The 18,750-nt window shown below is 44.6% G+C and overlaps 1 protein-coding gene across 2 annotated transcripts in view; it reads left to right on the top strand.

Annotated features, from left to right (window-relative positions):
• Positions 1 to 18,378, top strand: part of MAPK1 (mitogen-activated protein kinase 1) — a 111,831-nt gene extending 93,453 nt beyond the window's left edge. The window contains exons 7-9 of one of the 2 annotated variants that reach the window (XM_036993143.2): positions 9,306 to 9,415; positions 11,322 to 11,447; positions 16,772 to 18,378. In XM_036993143.2, coding sequence (XP_036849038.1) covers positions 9,306 to 9,415; positions 11,322 to 11,438 — 227 coding nt within the window. In that variant the 3' untranslated portion in view covers positions 11,439 to 11,447; positions 16,772 to 18,378. Of the gene's footprint in view, positions 1 to 5,364; positions 5,630 to 9,305; positions 9,416 to 11,321; positions 11,448 to 16,771 lie in introns of those variants that run through there. The other variant, XM_073223125.1, reaches the window with a different exon arrangement.
• The last annotated feature ends 372 nt before the right edge of the window (positions 18,379 to 18,750 follow it).

An 18,750-nucleotide genomic window follows, 5' to 3' on the forward strand; every position in this document is an offset into this window, starting at 1 on the left:
TGTAACTCATTAGATGCCATAGGAGCACTGAAAGACCAGAAATTCCATTTGTTTTCTCACTAATCACAGTAAGCATCAAAATGATAACCCACGGTGTAGTCAAGGCTGTGGGAAATGGGTGTTTTTAGAGACAGCTGGTGGGGTGTACATTGGTGGACATAGGGCAGTGTAGCGATTCTGTCACGTGCATTTTGTTCTGAAATTCTGTGTATTGAACTTTTGGGTCTGCCAACCAAATGGGGGAGAGGTGGCATTTTAATTTGTTTTTCTTTAATTAAGAGTGAAATTGAGTATTTTTCACATTTGTTGGAAATTTCTGATTGCTGAGTCCTTTAAACCAGTATTATTGTAGATATTTCTTCAAAGGAGTCTAGCTTAGGATTCTCTCCAAAATAATGCCACTGAGGGGAAAGAAACCGTTATTCAGCAGATGGTGCTGGGCTAGTTGAATAAATGCTTGGAAGAAAAATCAGTTCAAATCATTATACACCAAAGTGGATTCCAAAAGAATTGATGACTAAATACTTTTTAAAAAATCATACCATTAAAAACCAGCAATATTTAGAGTATTCAGTATTTTTCTGATCTCTGCATGGAGAAAGACCATCTTCCTAAGCTTTATATATAAACCAAGAAAACAAACATGAAAGAGTAGACTTGGTCACATAAAGGTTTAAAACCTAAAATAGATTTGAAAGATCAGGTATGGACAGTAGCTATAAAGGGTTCAAATTGACAAGCATCTAAAGGCTCCTGTGCAACTGGTGGGCTGTAGGCAGCCCAGCCTGTGCCTAGGCCACGTGCTCCAGAGTGGCCTCCTGGACTCGGCTGCCCTCTCCAGCCTTTGACTTGGGACAAGTTACTTAACCAGTTTCCCAATTTCCTCATCTCACAATTAGAACAAATTGCATTTCCCACCTCATAGGGTAATTGGGAGAGTTAATTATTTGTTATTAATGTTAGATTCATCACTAATATAAGTATAAAGAACAACAAGAAATCCAAGATCTCAATTGATAAATAAATGAACAAAGGACAGGAGCACATAATTTACATGGAGAAATACTGGGTGAGGAAAACTGGAGGAGGAGCAGTTTGGGGGATAGCAGTTGAGTGTTTAGTTTGGGCCATGTTAAGTTTAAGACACGTGTGAGGCATTAAAAATAACCTAAATGCTGAGTGTTAATTGAAAAATGGTTGAGTAAACTATGATACTTATAACAAATATTACAAAGTCACCAAAAATTATGAAGTTTTTATAGCATAGAAAAATACTAATGAGCAATCTTTACTGGGGAAATAACAGCTTTCTTAAATATATAGTATGATCTCAGCTATGTAAAAGAACACACATAGAAAAATTCTACAAAACGTGTCAAAAGATTAGCAGTGGTTACCATTGAAAAATGGTTGCTGGGGGTGTTGGGGGATGGGTAGGTCTTTCCCACAGAGTTGGAGGGTCAGCTGTCTGAGGCCTTCTCAGTTCCACCTAATGAGAACCTGCTGCTCAGTGGCTTAGGCCTAAAGAAGGACTCTGCTGGCTCTCCACTGCCCACTGAAGGTTCATGTTCTACTCTTGGAGACTGTAGAAAGAATGGACAAAGACAGTACCTTGTGTGGTGTTTCACAGAAGCAGAAGAGAGGGCACTGTAAGGAAGTGGACGCATTCCTCCCATGCAGGAAAGAGGCTTCCAATTTAGGGGTCATGGGTGACCACTCAAGAGTGGTTGAAATTTTGAGTGTGCATGGGAAGTTTGAAAGTGGGGACAGAAATGACTGGTCCAGATGAAGAGGAGCAGGTTGGGGTCAGCCTCACATTGGGGAAGTTTGGGTTTGAAGAAGGAGAGGGTCCTCCTTCCACAGTAAAGATGTGTGTGGAGGGATTCAGTTTTCTTAGCACTCTCAGTATGATCTGCTGAGAGTAATGAGGGTCAGGCGGCTAGCAGGAAGGGCGTAATTCGAGCCGTACAAGTTGAGATGTGTTAGAATAGAGAAGGGGCTGGCCAGGGATTTCCCAGAGCTGTTGGGGACTTTGATGAGATTTAAAATTCTTGAGTTTTTGTGGCAAAACACAACAGTTCTCCATAGCATGCTCATTAGACCTCTGAGGAGGTCCCCAAGGTCCTTTCAGGGTGTCTATGTTTTCATAGTAACACTCAGGTTTTCTCACACTTTGTGCTGCCAGCTGCACTCACCGTGCAGAAGTAGTGGTGAGCGAGGCCGCCAGCCCCTCGGCAAAGGGCAACCATCCCCTTGGCACAGGGCAATTAACCCCTGGGCACAGGGCGAGGCAGCGCCAGCGCCATGCCCTCACAGCCAGAAATCAGCACCAGCTGCGTCTAAGAATGTCCCTGACAAAGCAGGAGAAAGTACTCACCATATTAAATCCCTCCTCTTACATCTTTTTAAGGTTGTGTGTGACAGAACGGCAACTACACATAGAGCATGTCTGCCACATGCTGGCCATGGTAGTATTCTCAAAGAAAAACCCTCATGCAGTTGTTTGAATTGTGCAGTTAGCTGAATTAGTTACCTTTTTTTTTTTAGTATCATTAATCTACAATCTCATGAGGAACATTATGTTTACTAGACTCCCCCCATCACCAACCCCATTACAGTCACTGTCCATCAGCATAGTAAGATGCTGTAGAATCACTACTTCTCTTCTCTGTGTTGCACAGACCCCACAAACCCCATTACAGTCACTGTCCATCAGCATAGTAAGATGCTGTAGAATCACTACTTCTCTTCTCTATGTTGCACAGCCCTCCCTGTGCCCCCACACACATTATATATGCTAATCATAATGCCCCCTTTCTTTTTTTCCCCCCCTTATCCCTCCCTTCCCACGCATCCTCCCCAGTCCCTTTCCCTTTGGTAACTGTTAGTCCATTCTTGGGTTCTGTGAGTCTGCTGCTGTTTTGTTCCTTCAGTTTTTTCTTTGTTCTTATACTCCACAGATGAGTGAAATCATTTGGTACTTGTCTTTCTCCACCTGGCGTATTTCACTGAGCATAATACCCTCTGGCTCCATCCATGTTGTTGCAAATGGTAGAATTTGTTTTCTTCTTATGGCTGAATATATTCCATTGTGTGTTTGTACCATCTCTTCTTTTCCATTCATCTACTGATGGACACTTAGGTTGCTTCCATATCTTGGCTATTGTAAATAGTGCTGTGATAAACATAGGGGTGCATATGTCCTTTTCAAACTGGGCTGCTGCATTCTTAGGGTAAATTCCTAGAAATGGAACTCCTAGGTCAAATGGTATTTCTATTTTGAGCTTTTTGAGGAACCTCCATACTGCTTTCCACAAAGGTTGAACTAGTTTACATTCCCACCAGCAGTGTAGGAGGGTTCCCCTTTCTCCACATCCTCGCCAGCATTTGTTGTTGTTTGTCTTTTGGATGGTGACGATCCTTACTGGTGTGAGGTGATATCTCATTGTGGTTTTAATTTGCATTTCTCTGATGACTAGTGATGTGGAGCATCTTTCCATGTGTCTGTTGGCCATCTGAATTTCTTCCTGTCTGTTCAGCTCCTCTGCCCATTTTTTAATTGGATTATTTGCTTTTTGTTTTTTGAGGTGTGTGAGTTCTTTATGTATTTTGGATGTCAACCCCTTATCAGGTATGTCATTTATGAATATATTCTCCCATACTGTAGGATGCCTTTTTGTTCTGCTGATGGTGTCCTTTGCTGTACAGAAGCTTTTCAGCTTGATATAGTCCCACTTGTTCATTTTTGCTTTTGTTTCCCTTGCCCAGGGAGATGCATTCATGAAGAGGTCACTCATGTTTATGTCCAAGAGATTTTTGCCTATGTTTTTTTCTAAGAGTTTTATGGTTTCATGACTTACATTCAGGTCTTTGATCCATTTCTAATTTACTTTTGTGTATGGGGATAGACAGTGATACAGTTTCATTCTCTTACAGAATTAGTTGCTTTTTAAAGTTGATCTTCAGTAGTTTTTTAAGAATAGAGTTCTGAGAATAAAACTTTGAGAAGCATAGTTGTGGTGGCACAGTTTGAATAGCTGGGTCCTTTTTGTGGCCCTCTCAGAAATTTGAGTTGAAAATGGAAGTGACAAAAACAGCCTTGATCCAGGACCAGCGCTTTGCTGAGTAGCTAAGATGGATCCTCAGTGGTGCTGTGGAGAGCCAGTTAGATGCCCCAGCCCAGGTTCTGGGTTAGGATGGGAAAGACTGAAGGACCAGAAGGATGTGGTCATGTTGTTATGTATCCACTGAAGTTAGAAAGAAGGCTTGGGGTACTTGGAGGGCGGGAAGAATCATGGGTCCTGATCAGATGTAATCCAAGCCTCACAGGGACTTCCGAGGGAGCATATGTACGGGCAGTGTGATTCCTGCCCTCTGAGTGGTGCCAGCAAGTTGCTGTGTGCCGTGGAGGAGGGAGGCCAGGCACTCTCGCCATGGCATCAGCACCTGCCAGCTGCTTTCCATTTCTCTCCCTTTCCTCTTCTGTAGCTGTGAGAAATGCAGAAATAGCATTTGCAGTAAAAGGAGGCTGGAGGTCTAGTTACATTTCAAGTAGATAAAAGAGCTGTCTTTGAAATTTTTGCCTTGAAGTTTTAAGGGTCTAGAATTGAACTTGCTGAAAGATGTTTTAGAAATGCTTAACCAGTAAAACATCAGTTGCTTTAAAGTGCTTCCCTGCTTAATACCAACAAGATCTGGAGAGGAAAAGTGCCCCCAGCAGTTTAGAAATAATGCTGTTAGAATATGACTGTGGCCAGGCCCTCCTGAACTTTGCTGACACTGGCAGAGTCTAATTGGGCAAAAGGCCAAACGATTTCGAATTTCCTTTCAGGAAAGTCCTTGGGGAAATGTCTGAGCTCTTTGCAGGAGATGGTTGGGAGCAGAAAATGAGTTCTGCTTTATGACCTGTATTACAGATAATAAGACTGGTGATCTCAGCAATGTGTGCATCCAGTGCTCACACGTCTGCCAGGTGTTCTGTGGGACTTGGATTTGGGCCAGAGGTGCCCACCTTCTTGACCATTGTGCTGTACTGTCCTAAGCCTTGAGAGAACTCCTCTGAATCCTAGCCCTTCTATGAGCCCCTAATGCCCCAAGTCACAGCTGCAGGAGTGACCTGCCCTGGTGCTTCGGTCAAGGCCAACACGTCTAGATTCCTACGAGCTTTCTCTTTTCGAAAAAGTTCTCTAGCCTATAAAGCAAAATGTCACTATTCCTTAATTACTAAGGTACACTTGTGAGTGTATTCAAAAGATTATAGACAGAAGAAAAAGCAGATTTGAGAATGTACTGTTCATAGAAATTATATGTGCTTTAAAAAAATACTGTTTTTCAAATATTCATATTTGACCTGATTGTTTATAGGTCATAATGCGTGATCAAAACCGAAAGTTTCTGTGATGAATGCCCTTGTACTGTTCACCATGTAAGAATTTATTCACTGTGTAAGAATTCGTTCACCATGTAAGAACTTGTTCGTTATGCTTCAGAAGATTGGAGACTGACGAGAATTAGACTTGAGATGGATTAATGATTGTACATTGAGCATTGACCCCCCTATACTGAATTTTATTGTTGTTAACAACCATTTGATCAATAAATATGAGAGATGCCCTCTCAAAAAAAAAAATACTGTTTTTTACAGTTCACTGTATAGACATGACCAAAGTTATTTGTGTTTGTGGAATTTATCTTTACATCCAACATGGTTTGCCATTCTGATCATCTCCTGATTGTTTTGGAGATGAAGGGGGTAACATGCAGCAAGGGAAGCAGCAGGCGGGAGCCAGAGCTGGGGGCACACACACGCACACACACAGCCCTTGCAGCCACTCAGGTTGACTTCCTGGCACACGAGCAGTCACTCAGGAGGTGGACTGGCTTGCTGCTCTCAAGAGACAAACACATTTTCTCAGTGAGTAAATAACTAAATCCTATTCTACTCTTAGGGCTTAGAGTTAATTTGTAGTTGGATGGGGTTGATATAACCTAATATGAAATTATCACTATAAGAAGCAAGGCTTCATCGAGTAGGTGCCAGTGTCCATTTTTTTTTTATTAAAGTGTCATTGATATACAATCTTAGGAAGGTTTCACCTGAACAATAGTGGTTTCAGCATTTACCCATCTTGTCAAGTCCTCACCCCCGCATTGCAGACACTGTCCATCTGCAGAGTAGGATGCTGTAGAGTCATTACTTGTCTTCTCCGTGCTGTACTGCCGTCCCTGTGACCTGCCAATATTGTGTGTTGTGATTATAGTGCCCCTCAGTCCCCTTCTCCCTCCCTCCCCACCCCTCCCCTTTGGTAACCTGTAGTCCCTTCTTGGAGTCTGTGAGTCTGCTGCTGTTCTATTCCTTCAGTTTTGCTTTGTTGTTATGCTCCACAGATGAGGGAAATCATTTGGTACTTGTCTTTCTCCGCCTGACTTATTTCACTGAGCATAATACCCTCTAGCTCCATCCATGTGGTTGCAAATGGTAGGGTTTGTTTTCTTCTTTTGTTTTTGTATACTGGTCTCTGAAAATGTATATTTATACTGTCTGGTATTTTTTCAGCCTTGGAGCGGATGTGCAGGCTTGTTCCTTGGAGTCTTTGGTTCTCTCAAGGGTGCCTCAAGGCTGTGAACTAGGACTTAAGGGGAGGCTGGGGTGGCGCCTTATGTGCTCTGTGTTGAAGAGAGGACCTGCTGTTTAACTTGAAAACTACTACTCTGAACATCATTAAATAAATGGGGACATTCACAAAATGGCAGTCCTGCCTAAAGCAATCTACAGATTCAATACAATCCCTATCAAAATACCAACAACATTCTTAAACAAACTAGAGCAAACTGTTCTAAAATTCATAGGGACCCCAAATAGCCAAAGCAATCCTGAGAAGGAAGAATAAAGCAGGGGAATTACACTCCCCAACTTCAAGCTCTACTACAAAGCCACAGAAATCAAGCCAATTTGGTACTGGCACAAGAACAGACCCATAGACCAATGGAACAGACTATAGAGAGCCCTGATATAAACCCAAGCTTATATGGTCAATTAATATACCATAAAGGAGCCATGGACATACAGTGGGGAAATGACAGCCTCTTCAACAGCTGGTGTTGGCAAAACTGGACAGCTACATGCAAGAGAATGAAACTGGATTATTGTCTAACCCCATACACAAAAGTAAACTCAAAATGGATCAAAGACCTGAATGTAAGTGCTGAAACCATAAAACTCTTAGAAGGAAACATAGGCAAAAATCTCTTGAATATAAACATGAGTAACTTTTTTCTGAACACACTCATCAGGCAAGGGAAACAAAATAAAAAATGAACAAATGGGACTACATCATGCTAAAAAGCTTCTGTACAGCAAAGGACACCATGAGCAGAACTAAAGGCATCCTACAGTACGGGAGAATATATTTGTAAATGACAAATCCAACAAGGGGTTAACATCCAAAATGTATAAAGAACTCACGTGCCTCAACACCCAAAAAGGAAATAACCTGATTAAAAAATGGGTGGAGGATATGAACAGACACTTCCAAAGAAGAAATTCAGATGGCCAACAGGCACATGAAAAAATGCTCCACATCACTAATTATCAGGGGAATGCAAATTAAAACCACAATGAGATATCACCTCACACCAGTTAGGATGGCCAACATAGAAAATACTAGGAACAACAAATGCTGGCGAGGGATGTGGAGAAAGGAGAACCCTCCCACTCTGCTGGTGGGAATGTAAACTAGTTCAACTATTGTGGAAAGCAATATGGAGGTTCCTCAAAAAACTAAAAATAGAAATACCATTTGACCTGGGAACTCCTCTCCTAGAAATTTATCCAAAGAAAACAACTTCTCAGATTCAAAAAGACATATGCACCCCTATGTTTATTGCAGCACTATTTACAGAAGCCAAGATACAGAAGCAACCTAAGTGTCCATCAGTAGATGAACGGATAAAGAAGATGAGGTACATACACAAAATGGAATACTATTCAGCCATAAGAAAGAAACAAATCCTACCATTTGCAACAACATGGATGGAGCTAGAGGGTATTATACTCAGTGAAATAAGTCAGACAGAGAAAGACAGATACCAAATGATTTCCCTCATTTGTGGAGTATAACGACGAAACAAAACTGAAAGAACAAAATAGCAGATTCACAGACTCCAAGAAGGGGACTAGTGGTTACCAAAGAGGAGGGGTGGGGGAGGGTGGGTGGGGAGGGAGGGAGAAGGGGATTGTGGGGTATTATGATTGGCACACATGGTGTGGGGGGGGATCATGGGGAGAACAATGTAGCCTAGAGAAGACAAATAGGGACTCTGTGGCATCTTACTACACTGATAGACAGTAACTGCAATGGGGTATGGCGGGACTCGATAATAAGGGTAAATGTAATAACCACATTGTTTTTCTTGTGAAACCTTCATAAGAGTGTCTATCAGTGATAACTTAATAAAAAAAGAAAGAAAATAAATAAATGGGGACATTCTTCAAAGCAGCCCCCTTTTCCCCCTCTGTACCAGAACAGTAATGTATTGTACCATGTAGTCTTTCTCATTGAAACCTACTCCTGAGACTAAACACAGGAAGTGTTCATCACATTTCCCTTAATGCTTGTCTAACCACGTTAGCCATGCCTTTGGCTGTCCTCAGGCTTGAGGTGGTGCCGGGATGCTGGCTACAGATGTCATCAGGGTGAGCCATTCAGTGGCCTCCTGCTCCATCTCGTTCCTGTTGATCCCACACTTGATTCCTATTGCTGCACTCTCGACATGAAAAGAATGTTCACCTGCAGGTTGAGAGCATACTTGATGTTTGGGGCCTTAGAGAAGGGTGCTCCAGAGTAGGCTGGGGCGTGGGGGCTGTGCCTCACGTGACTCAAGCAGGACCTGGAAGGAGGAGGCTTCCGTTTCATTCTCTTACCTTGGAGGCCTTTTCTGTATGTTGAAAGATAAACTAACCATTGCAAAAATGACTTTGGAGTTGACTTGAGAAGTACATACATAAAACCTTTGCTTTTGATACCTGCAGGGTAGTGACTTAGAGAAAGTAAGGTTTTGTAGGCAGGCTAGGGTTTGAATCTGGTCTTCTACTTTCAGCCTTTGGCTGATGGTGTCACCTTCCTGAGCTTGAGTTTGCAAATGTCAGATGGTCACAGTCTCAAGAAGTTCAGAGACACAGCAGGCACCCATGGTGCTGCTTAGCTAGACTGCTTTGTGGGTCACTTTGCTTAAACAGGACATGGAAGGTATTTCAGTGACTATTCCTTTGACTCCTCACCACTTCAAAACCTTTCTCTTTGTAGCTCTGGATTTACTGGACAAAATGTTGACATTCAACCCTCACAAGAGGATTGAGGTAGAACAGGCTCTGGCCCACCCATATCTGGAGCAGTATTATGACCCAAGTGATGAGGTAAGACCCTGGCTCCTGGCTGTGCCAGCATCAGGCCAACCAGGAGGGGCCCAGTTGTCATGCTTAGATTGTCCTGAGGTGTACATGGTGCCATACCTGTTCCTCCCAGAGAGCCCACATTGTCTAAGAAAACTTCATCCAGGCCACCTACAGCAGGAGTAGGGCTGGAGAAATGGGTGGATAAAGAGGAGCATGAATGAAGACGAGGTCCCAGGCGGGAGACTTGTCATTGTCTGTGGCAAGAAGAGACACCTGGACCACAGTGTCCATGCAGAGAGCAGAAAGGAGGTTATCTGCCCCTTGGGGAGGGCACTGCAGAAGGAAGAGGGTCAGGTGGGTCAGTAGCTCAGTGATTTCACGTCTGGTGCACTCCCTGGAGGTGGCACAAGCCTATTGTGGTAGGAAACAAGGGGCCCTGCGGTGGGTGTGGCAGGTCTCCAGAGCATGCTGGACGTCCAAGTAAAGGTGCTGTGTGTCCTGTTCTCTCCAGGAAAGTCCCAAGCCCTTGCTGATCCAGTTCCTCTGGGGCTTCAGTTTCAGCTTTATTCTCTGGAAGATAACAGAGAAAAATGCAATATGACCCTAAGGTTGGATCTTCTAGTTAAGGCTCCTATTCATAGACAGCAAGCTTCACACTCCTCTATTTTAAGGAGAACCAAGTGGAATGTGTTAAAATTAAAGGGGAAAATGGAAGAGGAAAGGAAAAACTATAAAAGCAAAAAGCTGATAAATGAGAGAGCGAGAAGAAATTCCAAAGAGGAAGTGTTTATTACTCAGCTTCCTCTGTCCACCTCTTTCCCCTCCCCCCGAAAACAATTACAGCAGCTCACAAAGATGCCTGAACTTAGTAACAGGTAAATAGGTGAGGGTATAAGGTTTGGGGCTCTTACTGGCCCTGTGAGCTGGTATGGTACCCCAAGCCGAGTGGGGTTTGGGAGAATTAGAAGGAAGTAAGGTGTGGGACATCCAGTATGTTCCCACGTAGAGCCTTCCTTCAGGGAAAGCTCACTACTTGTTTCTCTCTCATGTTCTCATGTATATGAATCCTTTCCCCCTTTAAAGAGGACAGAGCTTAGTGTGGCTGAGAACTGGGCCTGCCAGTAACTGGTAGGCATCCACTGATAGACAGCTGGCACCATTATCAGGCTAGTTCTGTAACACTGTGTTAGCCTGAGGGTACTTAAAAACCAAAATGTAAACAATACTAACTCATTGCAATTTTTGTCTTTGAGTATATATGAGGGTTCTTTGACTTAGATAGTTTAAATATGTACTTAAATAGCTTTCTGATTATAGAGTATACTGAAGAATGAAAATGAGAACTTGCAGAAAAGCATAAGATCACTTTGTATACTTGTTACACAGTTGTTAAAATTTTGGATTATCTCCTTCCCAATCCTACATTCCTATATCTGAATTTTTTAAATAGGTTTAATTTTGTTCAACACCAAGTATGGACATTTTTCCATGATACTTATCTTCTTGCAGCTTCATTTTTAACAGCTCCCTAATATTTCTTCATTTAGATTCTGTAATGTATTCAATCGAGTGTGTTTATTTGAGTATCATGAGTTTGATTACACAAACATATCACCATCAACCACACAATAGCAAATTTCTGTTATTTCAACATTTAGTGCCTTAAAACATTGAAAATTACTCTGGGATTAGTGATAAATTCGGAACATTTGGAATTGATTCGTTTCCCTGTCTGTTACTGAGCTTGTGAGAAGTGGGCTTTCCGGAGCGTGAGCCAAGTGCCTACAGCCTGTAGCCCTCGGTTTCAGTAGACGGCGGTCCTGGGTATAAATTTCAGAATCTAAGCTGTAAGTTATTTTATGAATCAGTAAATGACCATCTTAACCGTAACAACTTTTATCTACTAAATGCTTGTTTTCTCTGAAAGCCCATCGCTGAAGCACCATTCAAGTTCGACATGGAATTGGATGACTTGCCCAAGGAAAAGCTCAAAGAACTCATATTTGAAGAGACTGCTAGATTCCAGCCAGGATACAGATCTTAAATTCGTCAGGTACCTTGACTTTTAACCATACAATAAACCCTAGCAAGAGAGAAAATATAAATTCAGTGTTACTAAAAAGAAAGAGGGATGTCCAAGGGCATGCATGGAAGGAAATTTTGTGAACTTAAGTTGTGGACAGTGTGGTGTGGTGGACAATGCAGTGATATTCATAAGATTTTTTTTTTTAAGTGTTTAAGGAAAGGAAGTGCAGATCTTGATTTTAGAGAAGGCATGGAAAGAGGAGAGAGTGAGGCTTGTGTTGGGACTCTGTAGAAAGTGAGCATGAAGTAAAGAATGATGACCAGGGGCCGAAGCGCTTGCTGGGGGCATGCTTTGGACAGAGCGGCTTAGGAGAGGCCAGTGGTGTCCTGGGCAGGTAGAGTTTCTGGTGCGGAGCGCAAACAGGTGACCATGGAGGTGAACCTGGAGACCCACGAGTGGAGTCAGGAAAGGGCAGATTCTTCAGTGGTGCGCGTTCATTAGCTGGGTCTCTAGTCCAGTCTCTCCTGCCATTGGAGTCTGGAGGTGATGGGTCAGGCTGAGGGGTATCATCACCCAGGCTTAAAGCAGAAGCTGCTCAGGGTATTTCCAGCAGATGGCATGTAACCAGTCAGAAGGCATTTGGAGGGCTGGGGACAAGGAGAGTGTGGGCTTGCCTGCAGATTAGAGACTGCAGCAAGCTATTCCCCGGCTTCTGCTAAAGGAGCAAAAGCTTCATAAGCACAAGGAGGGGGTGCCAGTGCCCACTGACCTGCAGCCACTGGAGCATCACCACTGCTGAGGAGGTGTCTCAGAGGCCCCAAAAAAACCATGTGTCACTAGAAGCAGGAAAAAAAGGAGGAAACGTGGCTTTTCTTGTCAGTGCCTGCCATTGGCAAGATCTCATCAAAAGCCAGGCACCAAGGAAGTCAAGCAGTGCAGGTGACAGGCTTCCCGCCCCATCTTTAAAAGCAGGGGACAAGGGAAGGGTAGAAAGGATTGGAGAACAGACTTGGCTGGCTCAGCCTCAGAGGGCTGTGAAAGCCAGGCAGGGACTGGGGACTAGGAGGGCATTGGCTCTTCTCGTTTGGGGAACAAAAAATGGTACTTTCAGAAAAAGTCAGAAACCATAGCAAGAAAGGTTGGAGGAGAAGACCTGAGTAGGAGATGGACTCAGAACAAATCTGTGAGCTTCCAAACCGAAAGGCTGTAGGCTTGGACTAGGGCTGTGCCGGCGAGCAGTGGATACAGGTGAGTGGAGGGAAGGCAAAGGTCCGAAAGGCTCTCGGTTGCTGAGCCTCACCACTGGGCTATGGAGGGAGCGGAGGGAACCCAGAGCCCTTGGTTAGGCTGGTGTTGGCACTAGACATGGCCTGGGAGACACACTCAAAGCAAGGGACAGGTGGAAGAAGCACGCGCTTACAGGGTGGTGGGCGCACTCCAGTAAGACAAGGGAGTCATCTAGGGCGCTAGCAGGGGGCTGAGGAGGACAGTCCAGCAAGAGTTGGATTGATTTATTTTTCATGCCTCATGGGTGTGGCAATCTGTTGAAGCATTTGTTGCACTAAGTGACCAAAGGTAAGGTCACTTGCATACAGAAGGTTAGTCCGCAGGGCCCGACCCTTTCACACCTTAACATGTGTCCCTTGGGGCTTCCTTCCTGGCCCCTTTGCTTGGAGTTCCAAGTGGGAGCAATTGTCTGTCTCTCCAAAAGTATGCTCTCCCTTCCCTGTGTCTGTACAAGGTTAGAACGGCTGCTGCCAGGTTTTGTAAATAAAGTTTTCTCTGGCCCTTTACAGAACAGGTTTGCTGACCCCTGACCCCTAAGATTGAGCTAAGCAAGTTTTGTTGCTTTTCTTCTTTCACAATCCCTTTAACAGGTCATTTTCCTGAAGCTGGTGGGTAGCCTCCGTTTTTCCCCATTTTTTTCCCTGAGTTTACACATACTGCACACTTACTCTGGGCCAGGCACCTATGTGGTAGATACCCCAGATGTGCAGAACAAACAAGACCTGAACCCAGATTCAAAGGAGCTCACAGTTTAGTAGTAGACAAATAGAAACATAACTATCGTGCACATTTTTAGTGTCAAAGAGCATCTGGGGTTGACATAATTATCATTTTCATCATTCATTTGATCACCATTGAGTACTTACCAGTGCCAGGTAGGAGAGAAGCAACGATGAATAAGACCCAGGCTTTGCCTTCCAGCAGTTTGATCGCCAGGTAGGGAGTCAGGCTCAGTGCTGTGGGTGCTGTGCTGGGGTGTTTACAGCCCTGGAGACCAAGGAGGGACGGCATTGTGGAGCGCTGGTCGGGGCAGGGCTCAGCAGTGCAGAGCCAGCCACGTCAGTCAGGCTGCGGGGAAGCCCCGGCGGGGTGGGGCTGGGAAGCCCAGGCTTTCCAAGGAGCTCGTCTCTTCCTCACAGGCAGTTTCTGGTCCTGATGCCTCGGGGCAGGTGACTCTGGAGCAGCCAGGATGTCAGAGGACCACAGAGAGCAGGGACCATGGGACAACTGGCCAGGCCGCTGGAGGAGAAGGGCAGTGCCACAGTCACAGGGGAGACCAAAGGCAAGGGTGCCCCTGCACTGCACATGGGGCTGCTGATGAGATGCCTCCTGAAGTCCTAGTTAGCAGACAGGTCTGGGGACCCCCCAGTTCTGAGTCTAGGACTGGGGCTTGTTACCAGTGGAGAGGGGTGGCAAAGACCATTGCTTTACGTTTAGTTCACTTTCTCCAGGGGCACAGAAGGCACAGTACCTGCTTACAGACTGATTTTTTTCCCAACAGTTTTTTTTTTTTCCAACAATTTTTTAGTGACAATTTTCAGTTGTTCTGGAAAAATTGTGTTTTACAGACTCCCATATTCCTACCATCTAGATTGAGTGATTAACATCTTAACTACACCTGCATTTTCACGTGTCTATCCATTTGTTCCTTCATCTACCCATCAGTCCATCATATTTATGTCATACATTTCAAAAGATGTTGCCAGCATCTAGACTGATTGTAAGCTAGTTGTCTAGAATATAAAGGTGAATCCAGGGGAAGGGGGAGCTGGGAGCGTTCATCAGACTCTGGGTCATGTTCTTTCATAAACATTTCATGTTGATCACAGCAGCATTCTTGGACATCAGCACAGAGCCCATGTTTATTATGATTGAGGAGACAAAATGTGTGTCTTTAAGCATTTTGCTGAAAATTGTGCATCAGTGGCAAAACCAGGCAAGGCCCAGGTCCCTTAGACCAAGAATTCCATTTTCGTGTAAGCTCACCACCCTGCCTTTGAGTAGATTTTCACCCTGGGAAAGGTCTGCGAACTCATACCCGGTGCTCCAGAGCATTGTTACTGAGCTCTCAGCCTACACCCAAGAGATGAGAAGCTAGAAATCGGAGAGCCTGGGAGGGGAAAGTGCTGTAACATACTGGGGCATTGGAGAAAGGTGATGCTGACTGCCTGGCCACGGTAGGAAAGAACTGGAAAACATGCACACACAGAACACAGATCACAGCCTTGGGGGACTCCTTTGGTGGAGGGGACAGCAAAGACTCTTCCAGAGAAGCCCCATGTGTCCCCTACTTGCAGGGGGTACAGGCATTACTGATGTCAGGTACAGGCAGCCCTGAGTGGTATTAAAAGGGTGAAGTATGTTCATTATGTTTAAAGGAGGTCAATTTTAGAAATGGCCTATATAAGAGTTCAGAGGGGGTGTGAATGTAGTTAATACTTTGTGACAAGCTGTCTGTTCCTCGGGCTCAGAACCTCATCCTTCCCAGACCCCCTCCTTAGTCGTCTTCCCTGAGAGGTTGGGGGGGGTAGGTGCCTTTCTTCCTATCCACTTGTTGGTAAATTTTCTCAGATTTATGGATTACTAGGAGCATTAACTTCTTGTTCCTTTTGGTTTCGTTAAAAATAATACTAATTTAGGGAAGTTTTTAATTTCCCTGCCAGCAGTAAGTTTGGCTGAAGTTCAAAATAGCATATACATCTCAATGGAGGTCATTTTCCATCACTGAGCCAGTCTCCCCATCACACAGTTGGGCCATAACACCCATCCTTCCTGCACTGATTTTTGAATGGTAGACAAAAGCCATCTGTCTGAAAGTGCTTTGTGAAAAGAGCAAACATTTCACACACTAAGTCTCCAAAAGGAAAGACTTGTTTCGTTTGTATTTTGACATACTTGGTTACCTCCCGGCCATCTCAGCCATGCTTCCTTATCAGAACCAAGAACATGGAACATGATCTGAGTGGTAAGGTTTTCACTTCTCCCGAGGATTGTACAAATCTAATAGGAATTTAGGGGTGCAGCTAATTCACTACATACAATGGACACCTTCTGAAAAGTGCGGTTCATGTGTATCCCACCCCTAGCAGTCTGGTTCAACAAGCCTTCCAGGGGATTCTGACACTCATGAGAATTACTTGCTTATAAATGGCTAGAGTGTATTTGATTCAGAGTATAATTTTCCCCAATAAATCAGAGATGTTAGGATAATGAAGGGAAAATGCTCTTTCATAGTGTGACAGTCTTGGTGGACCTCTTGCAAGTAGCCCATATACAGATAGCTGGAAAGCTGGGTAGATCCTGTCAGGTGCAGAAAATGAGTGAAGGTTGCCACCTGCTGCCTTTCAGGGTGCTGTCTTGAAAGCTTGGTAGGAAAATAGCTGTCAGATCACCTCTGATCTGGGTGCTCAGATCCATTTCCTGCCTGTGGGAATCATGCCTCAGCTCTGTCCCTTTCCAGAATTCAGACCCACCAATCTCACACTTCCACCCAGCACTTTGTTTTGCTTATCCTGTTTTGTCACCATCTGAGAAAATGCAAGCATTACTAAAAACACACTTCATGGATTTTGGCTTACTGGTCATCAGAGCGAGAGACTTGCTAAGGATGGGTGAAGGCAGAAGAATTGTTGCATATGCACGTATTATTTTGCAGAGCTCTAAGTTCTGGGTCTGCCTGTTGGAGTGGAGGGTGAGGGTATCACACGGTTACTGGAAGGCACCTGGAAGCACTGAGCTCCCCCGCCATACATGGTGCATCTTCCCCACAAGGGGATGTCCTCTGGGACTGGTCTGAGAAGAGGGGTCTGCCGAGTGAAGGCAGGGCCCCACCCCATCAGAACTGCCCTGCGTTCCACATGCTCACGTGGTTTCAAGTGAGATGACCTTTTGCAGGAGCGTTTTTTCCTTTTTCCTTTTTTTTTCACTTCTCCATTTTTCCTAAGCTTGCCATTGGTGGTATTGTAATGTGGTTCATTCTTTTCACTTGTCCATCTTCCTAATGCTACTGATGATGATGTAACGTGGTTCACTCCTAACACATAGGTTTGTTTGTTTTTCAATAGGACAAGGGCTCAGAGGACTGGACGTGCTCAGACTTCGATGTTCTCCCCAGTTCTTGACCCTGGTCCTGTCTCCAGCCCGTCTTGGCTTATCCACCTTGACTCCTGTGAGCCATTTGCAGGGGCGGTTTCTGGTAGTTGTGGCTTCTATGCTTTCAAAGAATTCCTCCAGTCCAGAGAACTGTTCCTGGCACCCCCGTGTGTCACCCACTGGTGACCTGTGGCAGTATGTACTCCCAGAGCACCTGCTGCTTACTGTTGCTTTAGTCACTAACCGCTTTCTGGTTTGAAAGATGCAGTGGTTCCTCCCTCCTGAACCCTTTCCCATGTGATGCCCACTGACCCATGCAGTCACCAGGGAGAGTTCTTTCCAAGTTCTCTCGTCACTGGCATGTCACTTTATGATAGGGAAGGCTGCTACCTAGGGCACTTTAAGTCAGTGACAGCCCCTACTTGCACTTCGCCCTTTCACCATAACTGGTTGCCCAGAGCGGGCCTTGTGGACACACCTGGGATGGCGTTGCAGCCTTCTGCAAGTGCTCCAGTCTGGGGAATCTTCGGAGCACTTGTCAGCCTCCTTTGTCAAGTCACATTAGTCACTAACATTTAAGGTATGTGCTCTGCCCAGCTTTTTAAAAAGTCAGCCATTTTTCTAAATAAAAGGAAGAAATACTGCAATTACCATCTGTAGATTTACTATGGTTACTTGTACCATTTATGGAGGTGTAACACATTTGTCAAAATGTGTTACATGCAGTACTGAGTATTTGCAAGATTCAGTAAAAAGATTTAAAATGGCAGCTTCACTCAGGATTTAGTGAGAGAAGTACAAAGGTCACAGCAGGCTGCCCGATGTCACAGCAGAGCCCTGTGCACGGGTACATGTGTGTACCCCAAGCCTCTTCATGTGGTGGGCACATTCAATGCCTGCAGACTTAGAGAGGAACCCTGCGTCTTTAAATGAGAAAGTGTACAATTCTTTTCCCTCCTACAGCATGTCAGCATCTCAAGTTCATTTTCCACCTACGATATAACAGTTTGTAATAAAGCCTTCATGAGCTCATGACATGAGGCACTGTTCTGTCGTCAAGCGCTCCACAATGCTTGATACTGCTGAGCTGAGACCATCAGAAAAGCTAGCACTGAGCCATGTTCAGAGCTCTATCCCCTCTCTCCCTGATCTCTTAAAGTATCTGTTCCCGCCGCTGTGCACTGTGGCATTGACTTGGTGTTCTGTCCCAGTGCAGTGCCTCCTCTTGACTCCCCCACTGCTCTGTGTGGTGAGAAACTTGCCTTGTTCAGTAATTACTGTACCCTCGCATGACTGTTACAGCTTTCTGTGCGGAGATGACTGTCCAAGTGCCACATGCCTATGACTGAAACTAAAAATCTATTGTTACCTCTGAGTTGTGTTCCACGGAAAATGCTATCCAGCAGATCACTTAGGAAAAATAATTCTATTTTTAGCTTTTCATTTCTCAGCTGTCCTTTTTTTTTCATGTTTGATTTTTGACAGCAATGGAGAATGGGTTATCTAAAGATTGCCTGCTAATATGAACAGAAATGCACTTGTAATTCATGGAAATAAATGTACATCTTCTATCTTCATACTCATGCTAAGATTTGGTGGTGATTTCCTTTGGATCAGCTTGTCCAAATGGACGGTCAGGTTCGGTTTGTGTTTAGCAGGGAGATGCCCACAGGCCTCCCCTTCCCAGCTGGGCACTGCCCCTGTGCTGCCAGTTTACCTAAGATGGTTTAGAAAGCATTTCAGTGGGGTCCTTTTTCCCCTCTGCATAGCAGAGAATCAATTTGGACACACACATTCCTTTATTCAAATCAAGAGGTCTAAAATAGTATGTCAAACTCTGAAGAAGCCCACATGTCTCAGGTTGAATTCTCTGGTTCTTTATAAAGAGGGCCTGCCTGTGAGCCCCAGAGCTGCTTCTGGGCACACTGGAAAGCCGGGAGGGGCCGCCCAG

This window comes from Manis javanica, chromosome 15 (assembly GCF_040802235.1).
Source record: "Manis javanica isolate MJ-LG chromosome 15, MJ_LKY, whole genome shotgun sequence".
In the NCBI taxonomy this organism is placed as follows: Eukaryota; Metazoa; Chordata; class Mammalia; order Pholidota; family Manidae; genus Manis; species Manis javanica.